The sequence below is a fragment of the Myotis brandtii genome, unplaced genomic scaffold (genome assembly GCF_000412655.1).
Source record: "Myotis brandtii unplaced genomic scaffold, ASM41265v1 scaffold18, whole genome shotgun sequence".
NCBI lineage: Eukaryota > Metazoa > Chordata > Mammalia > Chiroptera > Vespertilionidae > Myotis > Myotis brandtii.
In genome coordinates, this window is record NW_005356674.1 from 5571158 (window position 1) to 5590739 (window position 19582).

The 19582-nt window shown below is 39.4% G+C and overlaps 1 protein-coding gene across 2 annotated transcripts in view; it reads left to right on the top strand.

Annotated features, from left to right (window-relative positions):
* Window positions 1–19143, top strand: part of ACAD11 (acyl-CoA dehydrogenase family, member 11) — a 71294-nt gene extending 52151 nt beyond the window's left edge. For both annotated transcript variants that reach the window (XM_005863578.2, XM_014537523.1), the window contains 7 exons: window positions 7892–7958; window positions 8535–8620; window positions 10908–10979; window positions 11838–11992; window positions 16505–16621; window positions 17912–18021; window positions 18753–19143. In XM_005863578.2, the coding sequence (XP_005863640.1) occupies window positions 7892–7958; window positions 8535–8620; window positions 10908–10979; window positions 11838–11992; window positions 16505–16621; window positions 17912–18021; window positions 18753–18867 (722 nt within the window). In that variant the 3' untranslated portion in view covers window positions 18868–19143. The remainder of the gene's footprint in view (window positions 1–7891; window positions 7959–8534; window positions 8621–10907; window positions 10980–11837; window positions 11993–16504; window positions 16622–17911; window positions 18022–18752) is intronic.
* Window positions 19144–19582: the final 439 nt, after the last annotated feature.

Below are 19582 nucleotides of genomic sequence, written 5' to 3' on the forward strand. Positions count from 1 at the left end.
GCAGGGAATGGGCCTAAGCTGCAGTTGGACAGCCTTAGTGCTGCCATGGAGGCGGGCCCCTGTGCTCGCCAGCCTTCAGCTGGCTTGTACCTGAGTGGTGCTCCCCCTCTGGGAGCACACTCACCACCAGGGGGAAGCTCCTGCATTGAACATCAGCCCCCTGGTGGTCAGTGTGCATCATAGCTACCGGCTGTTCCACCATTCGGTAGATTTGCATATTACCCTTTTATTATATAGGACTAGAGGCCTGGTGCACAAATTCATTTCTTTTTAATTTTTAATTATTTTTGTTGTTAATCCTCACGTGAGGATATTTTTCCATTGATTTTTAAGGAGAGTAGAAGAGAGAGGGAAAGACAGAGAAACATTGATGTGAGAGAAACATATCAATTGGTTGCCTCCTGCAGGAGCCCCAATCAGGGCCTGGGCCCTGGGAGGAGCCTGCAACTGAGGTACGTGCCCTTGACTGGAATCAAACCCAGGATCTTTGGTCCGCAGGCCAAGGCTTTATCCACTGAGCCAAACCAGCTAGGGCACTTTTATTGATTTTTAGAGAGAGAGGAAGGGAGAGGGATAGAGAGATGAAAACATCAATGAGAGAGAAACATCATTTATCAGCTGCCTCCTGCTTACCTGCTACTGGGGATCAAGCCCACAACCCAGGCGTGTGCCCTGACTGGGAATTGAACCAGTGACCTCTTGGTTCCTTGGTCAACACTGAGCCACACCGCCCAGGCTACCTTATTTTTTAGTTTCTTCAAAATTTACCAGATATCTGAAATTTATTAGGCACTTACACAAAGCTATAGCAACAATTTTTTAAATTTTTTTATTGATTAAGTTATTACATATGTGTCCTTATCCCCACATTACCCCCCATCCCCCCCACTCATGCACAACAATTTTTTTTATGACAGAAAGAGCAAGGCAAGAAATGCTATTGGGAAATATTAGAGAAAACTATATATATTCTGAGTATTAGGAAAATGGGGCTTTCGACTGGTTTAAGGGAGTTAGAAGATTTTACTTTTGAAGGATGTAGCTTCTGGCTGTCTAGATTAAGATCCATGAAACCTTAAAAGATTTATCCAAAATGTTCTTGATTACCAAGATAGAAATTGAAAAATAAAAGATCTCTACCAAAAATGAACCCCAAGTCATACCATTATGTCCTAATCTGCTTACAGTGTGGTATTTAATGGCCAACTTAATATTGTTTTTTAAAAATGTCCTGTGCTGAGTCAGTTAAAAAGCTTCTCCTTTATTTCCTAGTCACGATTTGAATTACATGTATGAACATATGATTGCATGTTCTGCCAACTCTGGGGAGCAGTCATGGGATTCAAGATCAAAGTCAGTCTAAGGTGCTTCCTTACTCCACTCCCAGCCCGTGAGTGAATAGTCGTCAGTTTTAGTCATGCTACCTTCTTCCCCTTTGTTCCCTTTCCTGGATGAAAGTTTTTTTTAGTGGGTTTAAAAAATCAGTTGAAGTGTTTAATAAGGCAGAGTGTGCATGAAGGATTTCTGGAGTTGTGTATTATCACATGGAAGAAGTGAGGAAATGCCCCACCCTGCGCAGGAAATGGGTCCACCAGGGCCATGTTAGATGTTCTAATTAAGAGGAGATTAGGAAAGAGAGAAAAGAACATACTGCAGTTTACTCAGCAAGTTTCTGTCTCCTTCTCCTAATTGGGATATACAGATTTGTTTACAAGATGGTAGGCTAGTGTTTAAACTTATTATTATTATTAAGTTAGAAGTGGTAACGAATCAGAATCTAGCTAAGAGCATAAGCTTCCATCCCTCCACATCCCAATAGCCTACCCCAGAGAAAATTCTTCTAAAGTTTCTGGTTTTAGTTCTTTGGTTTCTGCTATAATTTTAAGTAAAATGTTTTTTTTTTCCTCTCTCTCCCACTTTATTCATTTTATTCATTGACTCTCCAATGTGAATCCTGACAATTTCACTCATTTGTATTATAACTCTCTGCCCTTTCCATACATACATATATATATATATGTTATTGTTTCAAATTTTTTGTTACTTTTTAAACGTTAAATGATCTCTAAATCTTTCCTCTGCATCCTCATTGGACAGCATCTCTTCAAGCTTTACTATGACATGAGGCTGAGTGCACTGACCCCTTTCTCTGCCTTTATCCCTTCCTTCCGTACTGTACCTGGTATCAGCCACAGGTGCTGCTTTTACATCGTCAGGAGAAAGAGCATTTATGTTCTTTCTTGCAACCACAGTCATAGTTGACCATAGGATGACTCTAAACTTTGAAACCAACAGATAGCACTTGCCTCATAGGACTATGTTAATATAGGGTGCCCCAAAAAATATATACACACTTTGAATGATTATAAAGTTGTTGATTATTAGCATACAGTTCATTTTCAAAATTTAAAAGAATCTACAGAAATGATTAATTTTTTTGTCAATATCTGTTTTCAAATTGATGACAGTTCTAGGCACTGCTGATAACGCAAAGCAATGGAATCGCAACCATCAAGAATCATTTTGTTTGGTATTTGTGTGCCCTTGATTCATCAACTATTGCCAGTTTTGTACCCTTAACTTTAACTTTTATGTATCCCCATAAAAAAGTCTAGTGGATAAATTTTCTCTTTTCAAAGCTTAGTCTGGCTTCATGCATTATTTCAAATCGGTTAAACCTTAAAATGAGTGAAAATTGAGTTATCAGCTGTTAAAGTGTATACACATTATTTTTGGATACCCTAATTATAAAGGCAGTGCTTGTATTTAACTGCATTTTCAAACTTCCAGTAGCATTTTAGGACGAATTTTCTTTGTTCAAAGTTTAGTCTGGCTGAAAAGGGAACATCAGTTGAGTAATATCAACAGTTAAAGTGTGTGTTCATGTTTTGGGACACCCTGTATTGTTCAGTGCCTGTCCGAGTAGTCTGACAGGTTGCGTGTCCTTCTCTGAGGCAATGTAATATCACCTTGGCCATTCTAAGGAGCATCAAGGTCAATTAGAATAGCTTTCCTTACACTATATATTAAGTTCATGCCATATTGCAATTAGTTTTATTTTTGAATCATAGTTCACTTGTATATTTAAAAAGTATTTTCGAGTTTCTCATTGCCATTTTTCTTGCACTGCATTATTTGCTTTTATCATATCTCCTCTCCCTTACACATAAACACAAACGTCTAAGCCAAGCATGTCAAACTTAAAGGCTAACACAGGCCAAATAAACGAGGCATGCGGCCCATAAGCCGAGAGTTTGACATGCTTGCTCTAACTCAGTGGTCGGCAAACTGCGGCCCCTTGAGTGTGGCTCTTCCACAAAATAACACGTGCGAGCGCGCACGTACAGTGCGATTGAAACTTCGTGGCCACACTCAAGGGGCCAAAGAGCCGCATGTGGCTAACGAGCCACAGTTTGCTGATCACTGCTCTAACTATTCCTGTAATTCATTCTTTTCTGGAGATCTCTCTCTCAGAGTCTTTAGTCTGATGCAAGTGTAATCCTCATTACTTTGTAGGCGACTTGTGTTTCTCTCTTTGAAACCATTTAGGATTTCCCCTTTATTTCTGAAGCTCTGAAGGGTCACGAGCACATATCTGATGATTCTTCTTTGCCAGTCAGTGGTCCTTTAAATCTGATATTTTTTTTTTCAGTCTTACAAGTTTCTTTGATAAATTCTTCCCTTTAGTTTTCTCTTTATTGGACTATTTTCTCTTTATTGGACCCCTTGTATTCTGATGTTGGACTTTGTTTTTGCTCTAAGTATCTTTATCTTTGCCCTCCTATTTTTAGTCTCTGACTTTTTCCTTTGCTTATGGAAATTTTCGTGATTTGATCTTTAGTGCTTCTATCAAACTTTGTTTTAGAGATCATAGCTCAATCTCTTAAGAGTTTTTATTTTCCTGCTCTCTGGTTGTTCCTGTCGCATAGCATCCTTTCCTGGTTTTGTAGCTACAATGCATTTGGACCTCTCAGATTACATTAACTAGAAGTCTTTGTTTGAGTTAGCTCCATATTGTTTTGTTTTAGGTTCTCTCTGTTGTTTTATTTTGTTCCTCTAAGGTCCATTTGGTTTATTCTGGACAGTTATTCTCTTTAATGCTCTGACTCTCTTCACATACTACAAATCCTTGTCTTTCTGTTCATACTTAAGAGAAAAGAAAGAGTAGCTGGTGGAGGTTTTCTTTGTTATTAACCCTGAGCTCTTCCTGAGGAGGAATTCTGCAAGGAACTTGGTGAACAGGGCTGGGCCTCACTCTAGTCAGCTGATAGGAAGCTTGCATTCAAGTCTCAGAGTGACAGGTTTTCGTAACACACTGTATACTTTCTCCTTAGGCTGTTAGATACCTGCCTGTAACACATTTGCCCACTTACAAATCTTGGATTAATTTCCCTTTTGTGACCTCACTTCTCAGTCATACCTTCTGACTCTGGGGCCGGAACCTCCCCCTTTGCAATTTCTTTTATCATTTTCTAGACTCTTGATTTCTCTGCCCATTTCATTGGTCAACTTGCCTCCTTCTGTTTCTCAGACATTTATTGAACTCTCTCATCTGTTGGTGACCACCAACACCACCAATCCTATACCTCACCTTCTATATCCCTTTTCTATTATGATTTTACCTTCATTGTACTCATATTTTTATATCAATGGGATCTTAGGCACAATGGGAGACAAACATTTCTGCCATCTTGACTATAGGTTGGTTTTAGAAAAGCTATCATTTCAGTTTCTATTCTGAACTCTAGCAAATTCTTGATTGTTTCCATTGTCTAGTTTTCTCTGATTAGTATCTCCTCGATAGACTGAAAATACAAGAGCTATAGTTGTGCATTCTGTTTCATTTGTTTTTTTCTATAGAGCCAGAGATTCAACTGTATGGAATTTCAAAAAATTCCAAATGCAAGTGCTAGGTTTTAAAGTAGACCCATTCAAAACAAATAAAAAAATAATAAAGTAGACTTATTCTCTCTAACTTCACTCTTCAGATTTTTTATCTGCTGCTTGCCTTAGTGTTTCTTGCCTAATCATCTTCTCTTCTAGCACTGTTTCTTCACTCTGCCTCTTCGAAATCCCCTCTCAATCTGGAGTCAGGGCATCTCTCCTCGGCCCTGCCCGCCTTTACTCTTCACAATCATTGTATGTGTGTTTCCCAGACATTTCAATATACAACCTGTATTTCTTCTTCATATCTCTGCTACACATTTACATCTCCTAGGAGTATTTCTTTGAATAGTTTTGAGACTCAACAATTTTCAATTCATGTTCAGTCTTGCTCTGTCCCTACTCCCATTCCCACCTCTCCCCATATTATTTTAAAATAAATCCCAGATATCACAGCATTTCCTTCAGATATTTTAGTATGTTTCTCAATAAGGGCTGTTTAAAAAATGTAACCATTTACACACCTAAAATTATTTCATTATCATTGCATATCTAGTAAGTATTCACATTTCTAATCCTGTATAATCCTATATAATAAAGACCTAATATGCTAATTAGACTGAACAGCCATCGTTCCAGACAACCTTCTGGACAAAGCCAGGGCTGAGAGGGCTGGCTGAGGCTGTGAGGGGCTCAAGGGCCAACTGAGGCCAGGCCGGGGCTGCAAAGGTTGAGCCCCTTGCATGAATTTCATGCATCAGGCCTCTAGTTGTTTCATAATTATCATTAATATTTTTAATTTGAATTAGGATCCAAATAGGGTCTAAAAATTACTGTTGGTTGATATGTTTTTAAAAGTCATTTTTAATCTGTAAGCTCCTTTTCTCCCTCTTTTTTTTAATCAATCAAGGATTTTTCCTATTTTTTTTTTCCTATTTGTTTGTTAATCCTCACCAGAGGATACTTTTTCCATTGCTTTTTAAGAGAGAGTGGGAGGGTTGGAAGAGGAGAGCAAGAGAGAGAGAGAAACATTGTGAGAGACACATGGACAGGTTGCCTCCCGCACACATCCTGAGCAGGGGATGGGGAGTGAACTTGCAACCCAGCTACGTGCCCCCAGTCAGAAATCAAACCTGAAACCCTTTGGTGTGTGGGCCAATGCTCTAACCACTGAGTACACTGGCCAGAGCCTCCTTCTCTCTTTTATTGCAATTTAACTAAGAAACTGGATTACTTGTCTCAGATTTCCCACAGCTCGTATCTTACTGATTACATCCCTGCATTGTCCTTTAATATGTTCTATGGAGTTTATCCTTTTAACTTTTTTTTAAATTTTGTTTTATTGCTTAAAATATTACAAAGAGTAGTACATATGTCTCTTTTTTTTTTTCCCGCTTGACCTTCCCCCGGCTCCCCCTACCCCCCAGTGTCTTGTGTCCATTGGTTATGCTTATATGCATGCATACAAGTCCTTCGGTTGATCTCTTACCCACCCCCCCAACCCTCCCCGGCCTTCCTGCTGTAGTTTGACAGTCTTTTCGATGCTGCTCTGCCTCTGTATCTATTTTTGTTCATCAGTTTATAATGGTCTTTATTATCCTTAAATGAGTGAGATCATGTGGTATTTTTCTTTCATTGACTGGCTTATTTCACTTAGCATAATGCTCTCCAGTTCCAACCATGCTGTTGCAAATGGTATATCCTTTTAACTTTTAAACTCCTGGGATATTATGGCATTCAACCATTTGACATCATTCCTAACATTTCTCATCAAATCTTTGTATCATTTCAAATCTCTTGAAACCGCATTTCATAAGAAGTTAGAAAAAAAGAATATGATAATTTAAGAGTTTGTAGTCATGTTTAACTTAATCTGACCCAGTTGTTTATGGCCTTAATTAGAAAGCCAGTTAAATGGTAGTTTCCTTGTAGGACCAGGTTCTTCGACTAACTGGTGAAAATGAAATGTACTTTTTGAAAATAGGTTCCTTTATGGAATTGCCCTAGAGCTCTGAACTGTAATAAAATAAAAATTTGCATTAAAATGAGAAGCTACATTTCAAATTTCTTTTTTTTTTTTATTTTATTGATTTTTTTTACAGAGAGGAAGGGAGAGAGATAGAGAGTTAGAGAGTTAGAAACATCGATCAGCTGCCTCCTGCACACCCCCCACTGGGGATGTGCCCGCAACCCAGGTACATGCCCTTGACCGGAATCGAACCTGGGACCCTTGAGTCCGCAGGCCGACGCTCTATCCACTGAGCCAAACCGGTTTCGGCTACATTTCAAATTTCTAACCCTTACATACATACATACAAACAGAGGCTTACTGAAGGTGGGATCAGAGCCTCATACGTGTGGAGAGCTCCAAGCAGACCATCTTCAGCTGCTCCACAGTAAGGCTAGGGCTAAGGATGGAGTCTGGGATAGGTGCTGAGACCCTCACTCAAGTAGATTTCCCCTCGTCCAACTCTCTTGCAGGGGAAATGAGGTTGTTTTCTCAGCCACTGGTTGGGGAGTAAATTTAGAGCTTTAACATTTCCTTGTCCATGTGTCAGAAAACAAGAGATCTAAACAGGAGGAAATGCACTGGCAAGATTTCACAGCCTTCCTGGCTGGCTGCAGTCTGACATGGTGTGAACGGGAGCGCTTGTCATCTTGTCTAAAGGGCTGCAGCTGTTTCGTGGCTTGACTTCCGGGTACTTCTGTACAGATTTCATTGATGGAGTCCATTCTTGGCCTTGCCAAGTCATTTTTCTTGAGTTGACATACAGTTTAGTACATAAGCACTCTTTTTTTTAAAAATCAAGGATTTTTCCTATTTGTTTTGTTGTTGTTGTTTTGTGTGCGTGTGTGTGTGTGTGTGTGTGTGTGTATGTGTGTGTGTGTGTGTGTGTGTGAGTGTTTTGCCAGGGATAAACTTGGAAGGATTAGAACTTTTAGGATATAATGTCAGACTAAAAAAATTTTTTATGATGTATTCTGCTCATTTTCCCCTTGGTTTTAGGAGCTGGGAATCCAAAGTGCAAAATTGCAATTGTTATGGGAAGAACTAAAAATGCCACGACACCAAGGTAATAAAGCAATTGTGATTGAAATCTATGTCTGAATACAAGTGAGTCTTCCTCTCTATCCATATAATTTACTTAAAATGCACCATTTGGGTTCATAAATCATAATATAAAATATGACATTAAATGTCACACATTTGTATTTCACTATTTTTTGCTTAAAGATATATTTAGGACATATTTTAGGAAATGTTGCTGTACATTCTTCACTGTGGAAATTCCTGTATTAAAAGTGTTACTACTTCCCAAAGCTTTTTGGGTCAGATTATAAAACAAAATTTTTCAGAACTGTCTGTAAGTAATTAAGTGATGTTTAGATCAAACTTGAAATGTTTAACACTGTATATCAGTTCCCATTGTTGAGCAATGAGAAGCCTCAATTAAATAACTTTTACTATTGTTCCAGATCCCAGCCTGCATCCGACTCTGCTGGATATATTACTTTTACACCCCATTCTAGACATTACTTATGTATTATATGATGGCAACAACAAAAATGACAATTGTAATTCCACCTAACATCTGTTTTATTTCTCCACTTAGCAGACTTCTCCTAACATCTCTTTTTGTTTTGATCAGACACAAACAACACAGCATGATTCTTGTTCCTATCAACACACCTGGAGTAGAAATCATAAGGCCTTTGTCAGTTTTTGGCTACATGGGTAAGTGCTCCATCAACATGGCTATGCTGGAAGACTGGAGTATGTAGTTAGACTGAAGGGAATAGATAGCATTTTAATGTAGGACATGTGTTCTTAGAAATCTTTTGGCCCTAACAACTGCCTTAATATAAATGCCAACAAATGAAGAGAGGTGGTGCATTTTGTTTACTTTTGGGAAAGGGCGTATTCAAGGAACAACTCTGACTGCCAGTGTTCTGTCATCCAGGAGAATGGACCAATGTAAAATATACCTAGAAAAATTAAATCTAGGCAATCCACAATAAAATTTATTTTTAGCTTTCTTAATCATCCTATAAGAGCTGTAAGTAATGAGTTTTGACTGAATTGAATGCAAAACTTTTCCTCCCTTCTGTCCTTACATGGAATTTCTAAGGATACCTTTTTTTAAAAATATATTTTTATTGATTTCAGAGAGGACGGGAGAGAGGGAGAGGGATAGAAATATCAATGATGAGAGAGAATCATTGACCAGCTGCCTCCTGCACGCCTCACACTGGGGATTGAGCCCGCAACCTGGGCATGTGCCCTGACTGGGAATCGAACCGTGACCTCCTGGTTCATAGGTTGACACTCAACCACTGAGCAACGCTGGCCGGGCAGCAAGGATACTTTTCTTACCTGCCACCCACATCAGGCTCATGTCCATTGTTTCCTTGCTGCTCAGGTCATTCACAGCAAGTATCTGAGTGCTGAACTGTTCTTAGTGCTTAGTGTACATTAGTGAAAACAAGAGACTGATCTCTCATAGAGCTTACATGCTTCAGGGAGGAGACAAGGATTAACTACAAACATGTAAATAAGTAAATTAGGTAGCATGGTGATTATACAGCAGGTGATAATGCTATGAAAAAGTTTATTGAACTTCTGGTTCTGTGGTGACACTGGCTTTCTCTTTGTTGTGGTGCAATGAAAATGTTCAAGTTTTGCCCTAGCTGGTTTGGCTCAGTGGATAGAGCATCGGCCTGTGGACTGAAGGGTCTCGGGTTCGATTCCAGTCGGGGCACATGCCCAGGTTGTGGGCTCGATCCCTGGTGGGGGGCATGCAGGAGGCAGCCAATCAATGATTCTCATCATTGTTGTTTCTCTCTCTCCTTTCCTCTCTGAAATCTATAAAAATATATTTTTTAAAAAGTTCAAGTTTCAGAGAACATCTGACATGATCACCCTCTAGGATGCAGCTGTAGAACGCACCCACAGATTAAGCATTGGTGAGATGGGGATGAACAAACTCACTGAAGCAAGTTGTGCATAGGAAGTTGGCTTGCAGACCAACAGCCTGAAAGACTCCCACAATGGGTTCATAATATCGATTGGCTGCAAATACCCTCCATTGCAGAGCTATGTTAGAATTTTCAGTATGAGAAATCCACCAGCACTTCTCCAACTCCCTATGCCCAAGGCCAAAAGAAACAGTGTGGAGAAGATTGATTACTGACCTCGCTCTGACAGGAAAAGGGTGTGGGGTTAGGATGAGATTATCTCCAGAACTGGGCGGGAGGAGCAGTGCTGTAAAGACAAGTGTGAATGTGTTCCCAGTTTCAGTGACATGCCAGCATTTTCAAGAGGTGACACATTGTGAACAAGCCTGCACTGGGGAAAACATTCCTAAAGGCCCAGCCTGCTTCATCTCCAATGCAGAGCCAGCTCTGTCCCTCTGAGCAGCCTCTTTGCATCTTTGGACATTGGTTTCTACAATGATAAGAAGAAACAAATTACATTACTCACTTTCAATTTTTGAATTATTAGAACTTTTTTTTTCCAAGCAAAATTTTCTTTGGAAGCCCATATATAAAAAAATTCAAAGCAGCAGCAATAATAAAATAGTCTGATTGGAGCTGTGGAGCCATCTTCCCCTTGATCGGCTGCAGCCTGCATGCCCCCTATTAGGGATCGAGTCCATAAACCAGGCATGCGCCCTGACCAGGAATGGAACTGTGACCTCCTGGTTCGTAAGTTGGTGTTCAACCACTGGGCCATACTGGCCAGGCCCATCTTCCCTTTTAATAGCTCTACAACTTCAGAGAATGAGTTCAAAAGCCCTGGGTCTAATTTATTTTTTAAAAACTCTTCTAACTTGAACATTTGATGATTTTTCTGGGGTATAGGATGCTAGGGGCTGGCTCAGGGCTCAGATCTACCCAGGAATGTCTGACATATGAGGCTTTTAAATCCTACTGTCTAAGTAATTATACTTCAGATTAATTAGATGGTACTATTTTTTTGTTAACTCATTTTGCTCTTTAAAATTTTATTTTCTATTTGATAGATCATTTGCATGGAGGACATTTTGAGATCCATTTTAATCAAGTGCGAGTTCCTGCCAGCAATTTAATACTAGGTGAGAAAAGTTTGCAAAAATGATTCTACTGTACTGCGTATTAAAATATTTCCAGGTCTAAGTATGGAAAAGATATGAAGTCTGCCTTAATTTAGATACTTTCCCTCTTGCTCCATTTACAAGGGAAATTATTCCACTTTGTGGATTTTCTTACATGGAATAATGTTTTATTCAAGTGTTTGTGGTTTTGTATCACATCAATTGAAAACATAGTTAAACAATATAGAATTCAGAGCCACATGCTTTTTCCTAAAACATGATCTTCAGGCCTCTGCTTGTTTTAAGAAAACCTCAGTACTCTCTGAACTCAAATCTTACACGTTAGAAGCATAAATAACCTGAACACTGTGTGCGTGGGATGACTCCGCCCTCTAGTTTATGGGAATCCTGCCCCACCTTCAGAGAATCGCCAATGGCACCTCTTCCAGGAAGGCTTTTGTGCTCCTCACCCCATCCACTCTGCAAGACCCAGGCCTGCCAGGCCGAGGTTACAGTCTCTTCCTCCTTCGAGGCCTTTGTCCTCTGTATCCCGGATTCCTACCAGCCTTGTCTCCTCTTCTTGACTTAAACTCTAATGGCTAATCTTCCTCTGTAACCATTGTGGCACTAATAGCTTATGCATAGTAGGTACTCAAGAGGTAGTTCTTAAATTTGATCACAGTGTTTAATGATGGCGATTTAAAAACAGAGAAATCAAAAGTTCTGTAAATGTATAATGAACCTAATTACAGAACTGACTTTCTTTCCTACCAGAATGTCATTTATACTGAAGGGCAGCTCATCATTTTCTCAGGATTTGTGTAACTAACACAATGAATGGGCCACAGCTACTTTCCTCTTTGTGTTTCTTTCTCACAGGTGAAGGAAGGGGATTTGAAATTGCTCAAGGCCGCCTTGGGCCTGGCAGAATCCACCACTGTATGCGAACTGTAGGTCTGGCAGAGCGAGCTCTGCAGATCATGTGCGAACGGGCAACACAAAGGGTGGCCTTTAAGAAGAAACTGCATTCGCATGTAAGGATAATTATTTACTATTTCAATTTGTTGGACAAATATATTTTAGGACATTGGTTTCCTTGTAAAGTACATTTTGAAATTAACCTTGAACCAAAACAGCATTTGCTCAGAGATTTCCTCTACATGAAACAAGGAGATTCTTTCCCCCAAAGTACATTTATATCTGTATTTAAATGTAGTCTGCTAAGAGAGGTTTCTCTTTGTGTAGATTAAATAACTCAAAAAGTGCTTCAGCACTCAGCATGGAGAGCATGGACAATCCTTCAGCTTTCTCAGATTCTCGCTCTCCAGAGAATCTGGGACTTTATACTGTCTGTGGGCATGTGAGGGCTGTCATAGGAGGAGGGACTGCTTTGTTTTCGGCTTTCTGGAAGAATTAGTATAGATAAGTGTAAAGATAGAGGAAAACAGCCTAAAATTCAGTGAGAGGAGAGATTTAAAAATGGAATGGATGCTTCAGGAGGAAGTGAGTTCCCTGTCACTGGGAAATGTAAGTAGAAATGGAACCAATAGTTGGTGGGATATTCATGATTTTTTAAAGTTCTCTCTATAAATGAGGTACTACCGAGTCTATTGTTTACAAAGCACAATAAAAATTAGAGAACATGCCCTAACTGGTTTGGCTCAGTGGATAGAACGTCAGCTTGCGGACTGAAAGGTCCCAGGTTCGATTCCGGTCAAGGGCATGTACCTTAGTTGCGGGCACATTCCCAGTAGGAGGTGTGCAGGAGGCAGCTGATCGATGTTTCTAACTCTCTATCCCTCTCTCTTCCTCTCTGTAAAAAATCAATAAAATATGTTTTAAAAAAATTAGAGAATATCACGAGAGAAGATATCATTTCAGACTTACTTGAAAAACTTTTTAAGGCAAGTGGGATATCCAAATCATCCCCAGAAAGCCCTTCTAACTTTTAAGAAGACAAAATTATCGTTAGATATTTAAAACTTACAATTGCTGACATGTTAATATAGGTAAAACTTGTGATAAAATTGTACTTGTGTTTGTTGGACAAATATATTTTAGGACATTGGTTTCCTTGTAAAGTACATTTGTGACCATCTTATGAAATGTTGCAATATATTTTTCACTTTAAATTTCTCTGTAGACTATGTTTGCTTTTTTGTGAAATATTTTCAGCATATCTATATTTAGTCATAGCATTGTTCTTTTGAGAAAATACAGCCTGCTTTATGGAACACACGTAGGAATCATTCATGGGGAACCCCTTTAGTACATGGCCGGGGCAAGGGTTCAGCAAGAGAAGGTAGGAAGGTGTGAATTTGGGGGCCATGGATGCAACTCCGCACTGCTGCTGGAGTGGTAGCGACAAGCTGCTCAAGGCATCAGCTATCATTTCTTACGCTTTCTCCTTCCAGGATTGCATCCAACCCCTCGAGCAGGGTAAAGGGAGGACACAGAAAGGACACAGAAAGGTTGAGGGACAGCATCTTGAATACACATCATGAGAGATGTTTCAATATTGCACTAAAGGGAAATTTCCCTCCTGCTCTTTAAAATTAATGTATCAATTAGAACAAGGCTGGGCTTTTCCAAAGTATGACTCCCTGGAAACTTCTTGCATTTGACAGGAAGAAAATGATCTGGCAGAAATCAAAGAGATGTGTAAGCATATCAACAAAAATTCGGGCCAGCTTTTTCTTTTCTTTTCTTTTTTCTAATTTGTGAAAGTAACATTCCTTTTCCCTGAATTTGGAGACTCCTTCCAGGCGCTAAAGCTAGCAGTTCTACATCAAAGTTCTGTCTTAATAACTGATCTGGCAATTCCGTAGAGCACTCGGTTTCTACCCACTTAATCCTTTTCAGCAAATCCAGGGTCTGTAGGTACCCAGCTGCACACTCTCCTTTGTGCTGAAGCTGGACAGCAAATGCCTCCAGGGTCTGTCCGTGAAGTTAGGATCCCGTTTCACACCATCAAAAAGGATTCTCACCACTGGTGGCTCATTTGAAGTTGTCAATTCAGAGTCTTGTCTCAACCTCTAGGGCAGAGCCATCTAATAGAAATATATTGTGTCACAAATGCAATTTAAAATTTTCTAGTTGCTACACTTTTTTAAAGTATAAAATAGATGAAATTGATTTTAAGAATTCTACTTAACCTAATATATCTAACGTGTTATTTCTTTTTTTATTTTAAATCATTTATATTTTTCAATTACTGGTAACACAAAATATTGTATTAGTTTCAGGTGTACAACCCAGTGATTAGACAGGATATAACTTGTAAGTGATCATTTCGATAAATCTCATACCATCTGACACCATACAGATTATTGACTATATTCCCTATGCCAATTTGTATTTTTTAATCCCTTCACCTTTTCCACCCATTCCCCCAACCTTCCTCGCATCTGGCAGTCATCAAAATATCCTCTGTATCTATGAGTCTTTCTATTCTGCTTGTTTTTTAAAAAATTTCCACATATAAGTGAAATCATATGGTAATTGTCTTTCTGTATGACTTATTTCACTTAGCATAATACCCTCTAGGTCCATCATGTTGTCACAAATGGTAAGATTTCGTTCTTATTTTATGGCTAATATTCCATTGCATTTATGCACTGCATCTTATCCATTCGTCTACCGATGGACACTTAGATTGCTTTCATAACTTGGCTATTGTAAATAAAACTTTTAAAAATGAACACAGATGTGCATATATCTTAATTCGTTTTTTGGATTTCTTCAGATAAATACCCCAGAGGTAGGATTGCTGGGTCATGGCCATTTTATTTTTAATTATTTGAAAACCTCCATAGTTTTCCATAGTGGCTGCACCAATTTGCAATCCAACCTACAGTGCACAAGAAGTCCCTTTTCTCACATCCTCAACCAACACTTGTTTGTTGATTTGTTGATAACCATTCTGACAGGCATAAGGTGATAGTTCATTTTGGTTTTGATTTGCATTTCCTTGATCAGTGATGTTGGGCATCTTTTCGTATGTCTATTGGTCATCTGTATGCCCTCTTTGGAGAAGTGTCTATTCAGGTCTTCTGCCCCTTCTATAATTGGATTGTTTTTTTATGTTGAGCTGTATGAGTTCTTTGTATAGTTTGGATATTAACCCCTTGTACAGTTTGGATATTAACCCCTTAAGGGCTGTATCATTTGCAAATATCTTCTCCTACTCAGTAGATTGCCTTTTTTTGTTTTGTTGGGTTCTTTTGTGGTACAAAAGCTTTCAGCAGTTGGATGTAGACCCATTTGTTTATTTTTGCCTTTGTCTTTGCCCCCAGGGGACATACCCAAAAAATATTGCTAACATCAATATCAGAGTTTACTACCTGTGTTTTTTCTAGGGCCTTTATGATTTCAGGGCTTACACTTAAGTCTTCAATCCATTTGAGTTTATTTTTATATAGTTTAAGAAAGTGGTCTAATTTCACTTTCTTGTATCTGTCCAGTTTTCCCAACACCATTTATTGAAGAGACTGCCTTTACTCCATTGTATATTCTTGCCTCCTTTGTTGTAGATTAATTGACCATATAGGCATGGATTTATATCTGGGCTATTTATTCTGTTCCTTAATCTATATGTCTGTTTTTATGCCAATATTATGTTGTTTTGATTACTATAGCCTTGTAGTGTAGTTTGATATCAGGTAGCGTGATACCTCCAACTTTATTCTTCTTTCTCAAGATTCTTTGGCTATTTAGGGTCTTTTGTGGTTCTTATAAATCCTAGGATTGTTTGTTCTAGTTCTGTGAAAAATGTCACTAGTATTTTGATAGGGATTGCATTGAATCTGTAGATTGCTTTGGGTAGTATAGATATTTTAACAATATTAATTTTTCCAATCCATGAGCATGAAATAGCCTTCTATTTACTTGGCATTTCCAAATTGCTGGCTTCTTCAGCCCCAAGTCTGAGATACATGAGGCAAAAAGAAAACCCAGGGAAGTCACCACCAAGTTGTTCTTTTAGTCTGAAGTCCCTAGCAGGTCTGCCTTCTTCTCTCGGCCTTTCAGAGTCTTCTTAGGTTTGTTTATAGAAAATTCCCCAGGTTTTTAGTTGTACTTTGCAAGAGAAACAGGGTCAAGTACATCTATTCCATTTTCCCAGTCTGTGTCGGTTCTCTATAACCCACAATGCAGAGCTCTCTGGGGAAAGCTGGGCTGGAGAAGGGCCCTGGAGCTAAGGCTAAAGTGGAATCTCCTTCACTCTAGATCTGGGCCTTGGGCCCCACACAGCCAGGCATGTGTCCAAAGCATATAAATTTAACAACTTAGATGAATTAGACTAATTCCTCAAAAGCCACAACTGCCAAAATCGTGAAAGGTAAAATAGATAATCTGTATGGTTCTACAACTAATAAAGAAGCTGTATCAAATGAATATACTCTATATATTGTGAAAAATATGTAGAGTAAGGCTTGGGAACAGTCCTTGGACTAGACTGGTGTTTTCACCAAACTATTACGGTGTATTACATGTGACATAAGATAGCAGCTTATCTCCTCCTTTTGCTGCCCTTGGCTCCCCTGCAGGAGGTTGTGGCTCACTGGATTGCTGAAAGCCGCATTGCCATTGAAGAGATCCGCTTGTTGACCCTGAAAGCCGCCCACACCATTGACACTCTGGGCAACACTGGCGCTATCAAGCAGGTGAGGCCCCTTGTACCACCATCTGTCAAGCCTGCTCTAGATTCTCCCTCCCACTGGGCATTGCAAGCTGTGTGGTGCCTTGATGGCATTCAGAAGCTTCCATGTGATTTTGGTTTAAAGATTATAGATGTATGGCCCTTGCTTTAGGGAAGGATTTTCAGGATGCAAATATCGTCAGCATTCTTTTGTTTTGTTTTGTTGTTTGTTAATCCTCATCCAAGGATATTTTTCCATTAACTTTTAGAAAGAGTGGAAGGGAGGGGAAGAAATACCGATGTGAGAGAGACACATCAATTGGTTGCCTTCTGCATGTATCTAGACCAGTGGTTCTCAACCTGTGGGTTGCGACCCCTTTAGCTGTCGAACAACCCTTTCACAGGGATTGCCTAAGACCATCCTGCATATCAGATATTTACATTACGATTCATAACAGTAGCAACATTACAGTTATGAAGTAGCAACGAAAATAATTTTATGGTTGGGTCACAACATGAGGAACTGTATTTAAAGGGCCAGAAGTTTGAGAACCACTGAAAGGCTGGGGATCGAGCCTGCAACTGAGATACGTGTCCATGACCAGAATCCAACCCAGGATCCTTCAGTCTGCGGGTCATTGCTCTATCCATTCAGCCAAACTGACTAGGTTCTTCAGCATTCTTTACATACAGCAATAGGAAGTAGGAAATCCTAGATTTTATACTGGCTTGGCATTGTACACACTATGTCCCTTTCTGCTAGCTTTGTGGCCTTGGGCACAGTATCTAACCTTTCTGTCTATGCCATGGCCTAGGGTTCTGGTGAAGTGTGGCCAAAATGATATAAAATGTACAGCACTGTGTATACTTTTCATAAAACATCTTGACCCTTCCTTATTTCTGGCTTATATGAAATAAGAACATGATCACTTATTTCTAAAAGCCAATAAAGTTGCTAAGACAAACAGATAATTGAAAACTCTTAAAAAACTTTTTTTATGATCCCTAAGGTGATGAATGTAATTTATCAGCTGCCTGAAATTCTTTCCGAAACAAAGGCAAGGTATAAATAAATTAATAAAGTGTGACTTGGAAGAGGTACCTCTTTTCAGAAAGTCGTATTGACTGAAATATGGCATGAGCTGCATTACAGTGGACTTCTCTGCTGGCGTTCATCGAAGATCCTGTTTTAGTGGTGAACGCCTGTGGAAAAGTTCCCTTGTTATTTCACAAAGAAAATACTGATCATATCAAATTCTGCCACATGGTGTATTGTCAAAGAAAAGGACATTCCTTTTGTGTCTTGCTTTTGTAGATTGCAATGATTAAAGTGGCCGCCCCTCGGGCCGTCTGCAAAATTATTGACCGGGCCATCCAAGTGTGTGGAGGTGCAGGTGTTTCCCAGGATTACCCTCTGGCTAACATGTGAGTAGGTGCCATTTCATAACCATCTGCATTTGATAGGCTAGGAGTTAAAAATCTACAGCTGCCTTGACACTAACTGTTTAAGAAGGAAATAAAGATACTAACTTACTTTAAAGTATAATTGAAGGCTAAATAAAGTACTAGTTATAGACAGACTGCATGGGAGGTCAGTGCCAAACCGACTAGGGTACGTTGGTACTTTAATATAGAGCTCAGTACCAAAAAAGATGGTCTTATGATTACAACTAGAGGCCTGATGCATGAAATTTGTGCAAGAATAGACCTTCCTTCCCTGCCAGTGACCATCTCCCGTTGATTCTGGTTGCTGGGAGTCAGGAAGAAATGGATACTCGCCTCCACTGCCACCTTCTCTCGCCCGGGAGCAGTGCCCCATCAAGTTCTGACCTTAAGAAAGAACTATCAGTATTATATACTTACACTTGTGGCTTACCTAAGAGATCTCTCAGTGCTATCAAATTCTAATAACCTGCAGCAAACTGAGACTAAGATTAAGCCTACTGCACTGGGCCATGTCCCAAGGGAAGAACTTAAAATGGCATTTCAGAAGGCCTTGGCTGCTTTACTTGATTTTCCCTGTGCTCTTTTTCTTATCACTGCCTTGGCCAGACTTCGAAAATTAATAGTTTTGGCTTAAAATCAGATGACTGGTGTGAAAGCATCATGTTCCTCTCTGATAACTCCTGCCATCCCTGTTCTTTTTGTTTTTCCAGGTATGTCCTCACGAGAACTTTGCGCTTAGCAGATGGACCAGATGAAGTCCACCTCTCAGCAATCGCAAAATTGGAGCTTGCAGACCAAGCCAGAAGCCTGAGGGCCAAGATGTAAGGAGGCGACACCCTCTCACCCCTAACAACTGCGTGGGCTCCAGAATTTGAATCACATTCTGTTTCTGTAGCAGTTTGAGCAGCGTAATTACTCATTTTCAGTAAAGATTTGAGGATCTCTTTTGATCAGTGGGTTTAATCATTTCAAGGGTCACACAAGATTAAGTTAAATAAATTCTAAAATGGTTATTCAGTCTAATACCTAACTGTTTACTAGTTGAGTGTTTAAATACTAAATGTTAAAGATAATGAAATAAATTGGAGAGCTAAAGCATAATATTTTTACTCTTTGATTCTCAAGAATTGCTCCACTTAAATATTCAAGAAATATTTAATCATTACTTCATAAAAAACATGGTGGGATCTCCTTTTTAACACCTGTTTTAGGGTTGGTTTAATACTGTGGCGTCATTGGAGAAAAATGCATGACCAATGATGGGTCATTTTAGAGTTCATATAACCAGAAGCTTCATATTCAACAAAACATTTATACATAAAATCTGAATGCAGTTTAAACTTTACTAGAAAACATGGCATATTATGAGAAAATCTATATATATAAAAGCGTAATATGCAAATAGACCGGATGGCAGAACGACCAGTCACTATGATGTGCACTGACCATCAGGGAGCAGACGCTCAATGCAGGAGCTGCACCCAACAGGCAGGCTCCGATAGCCCAATGGGGAATGTAGAACTGGGGGTGGGGGGCGGCG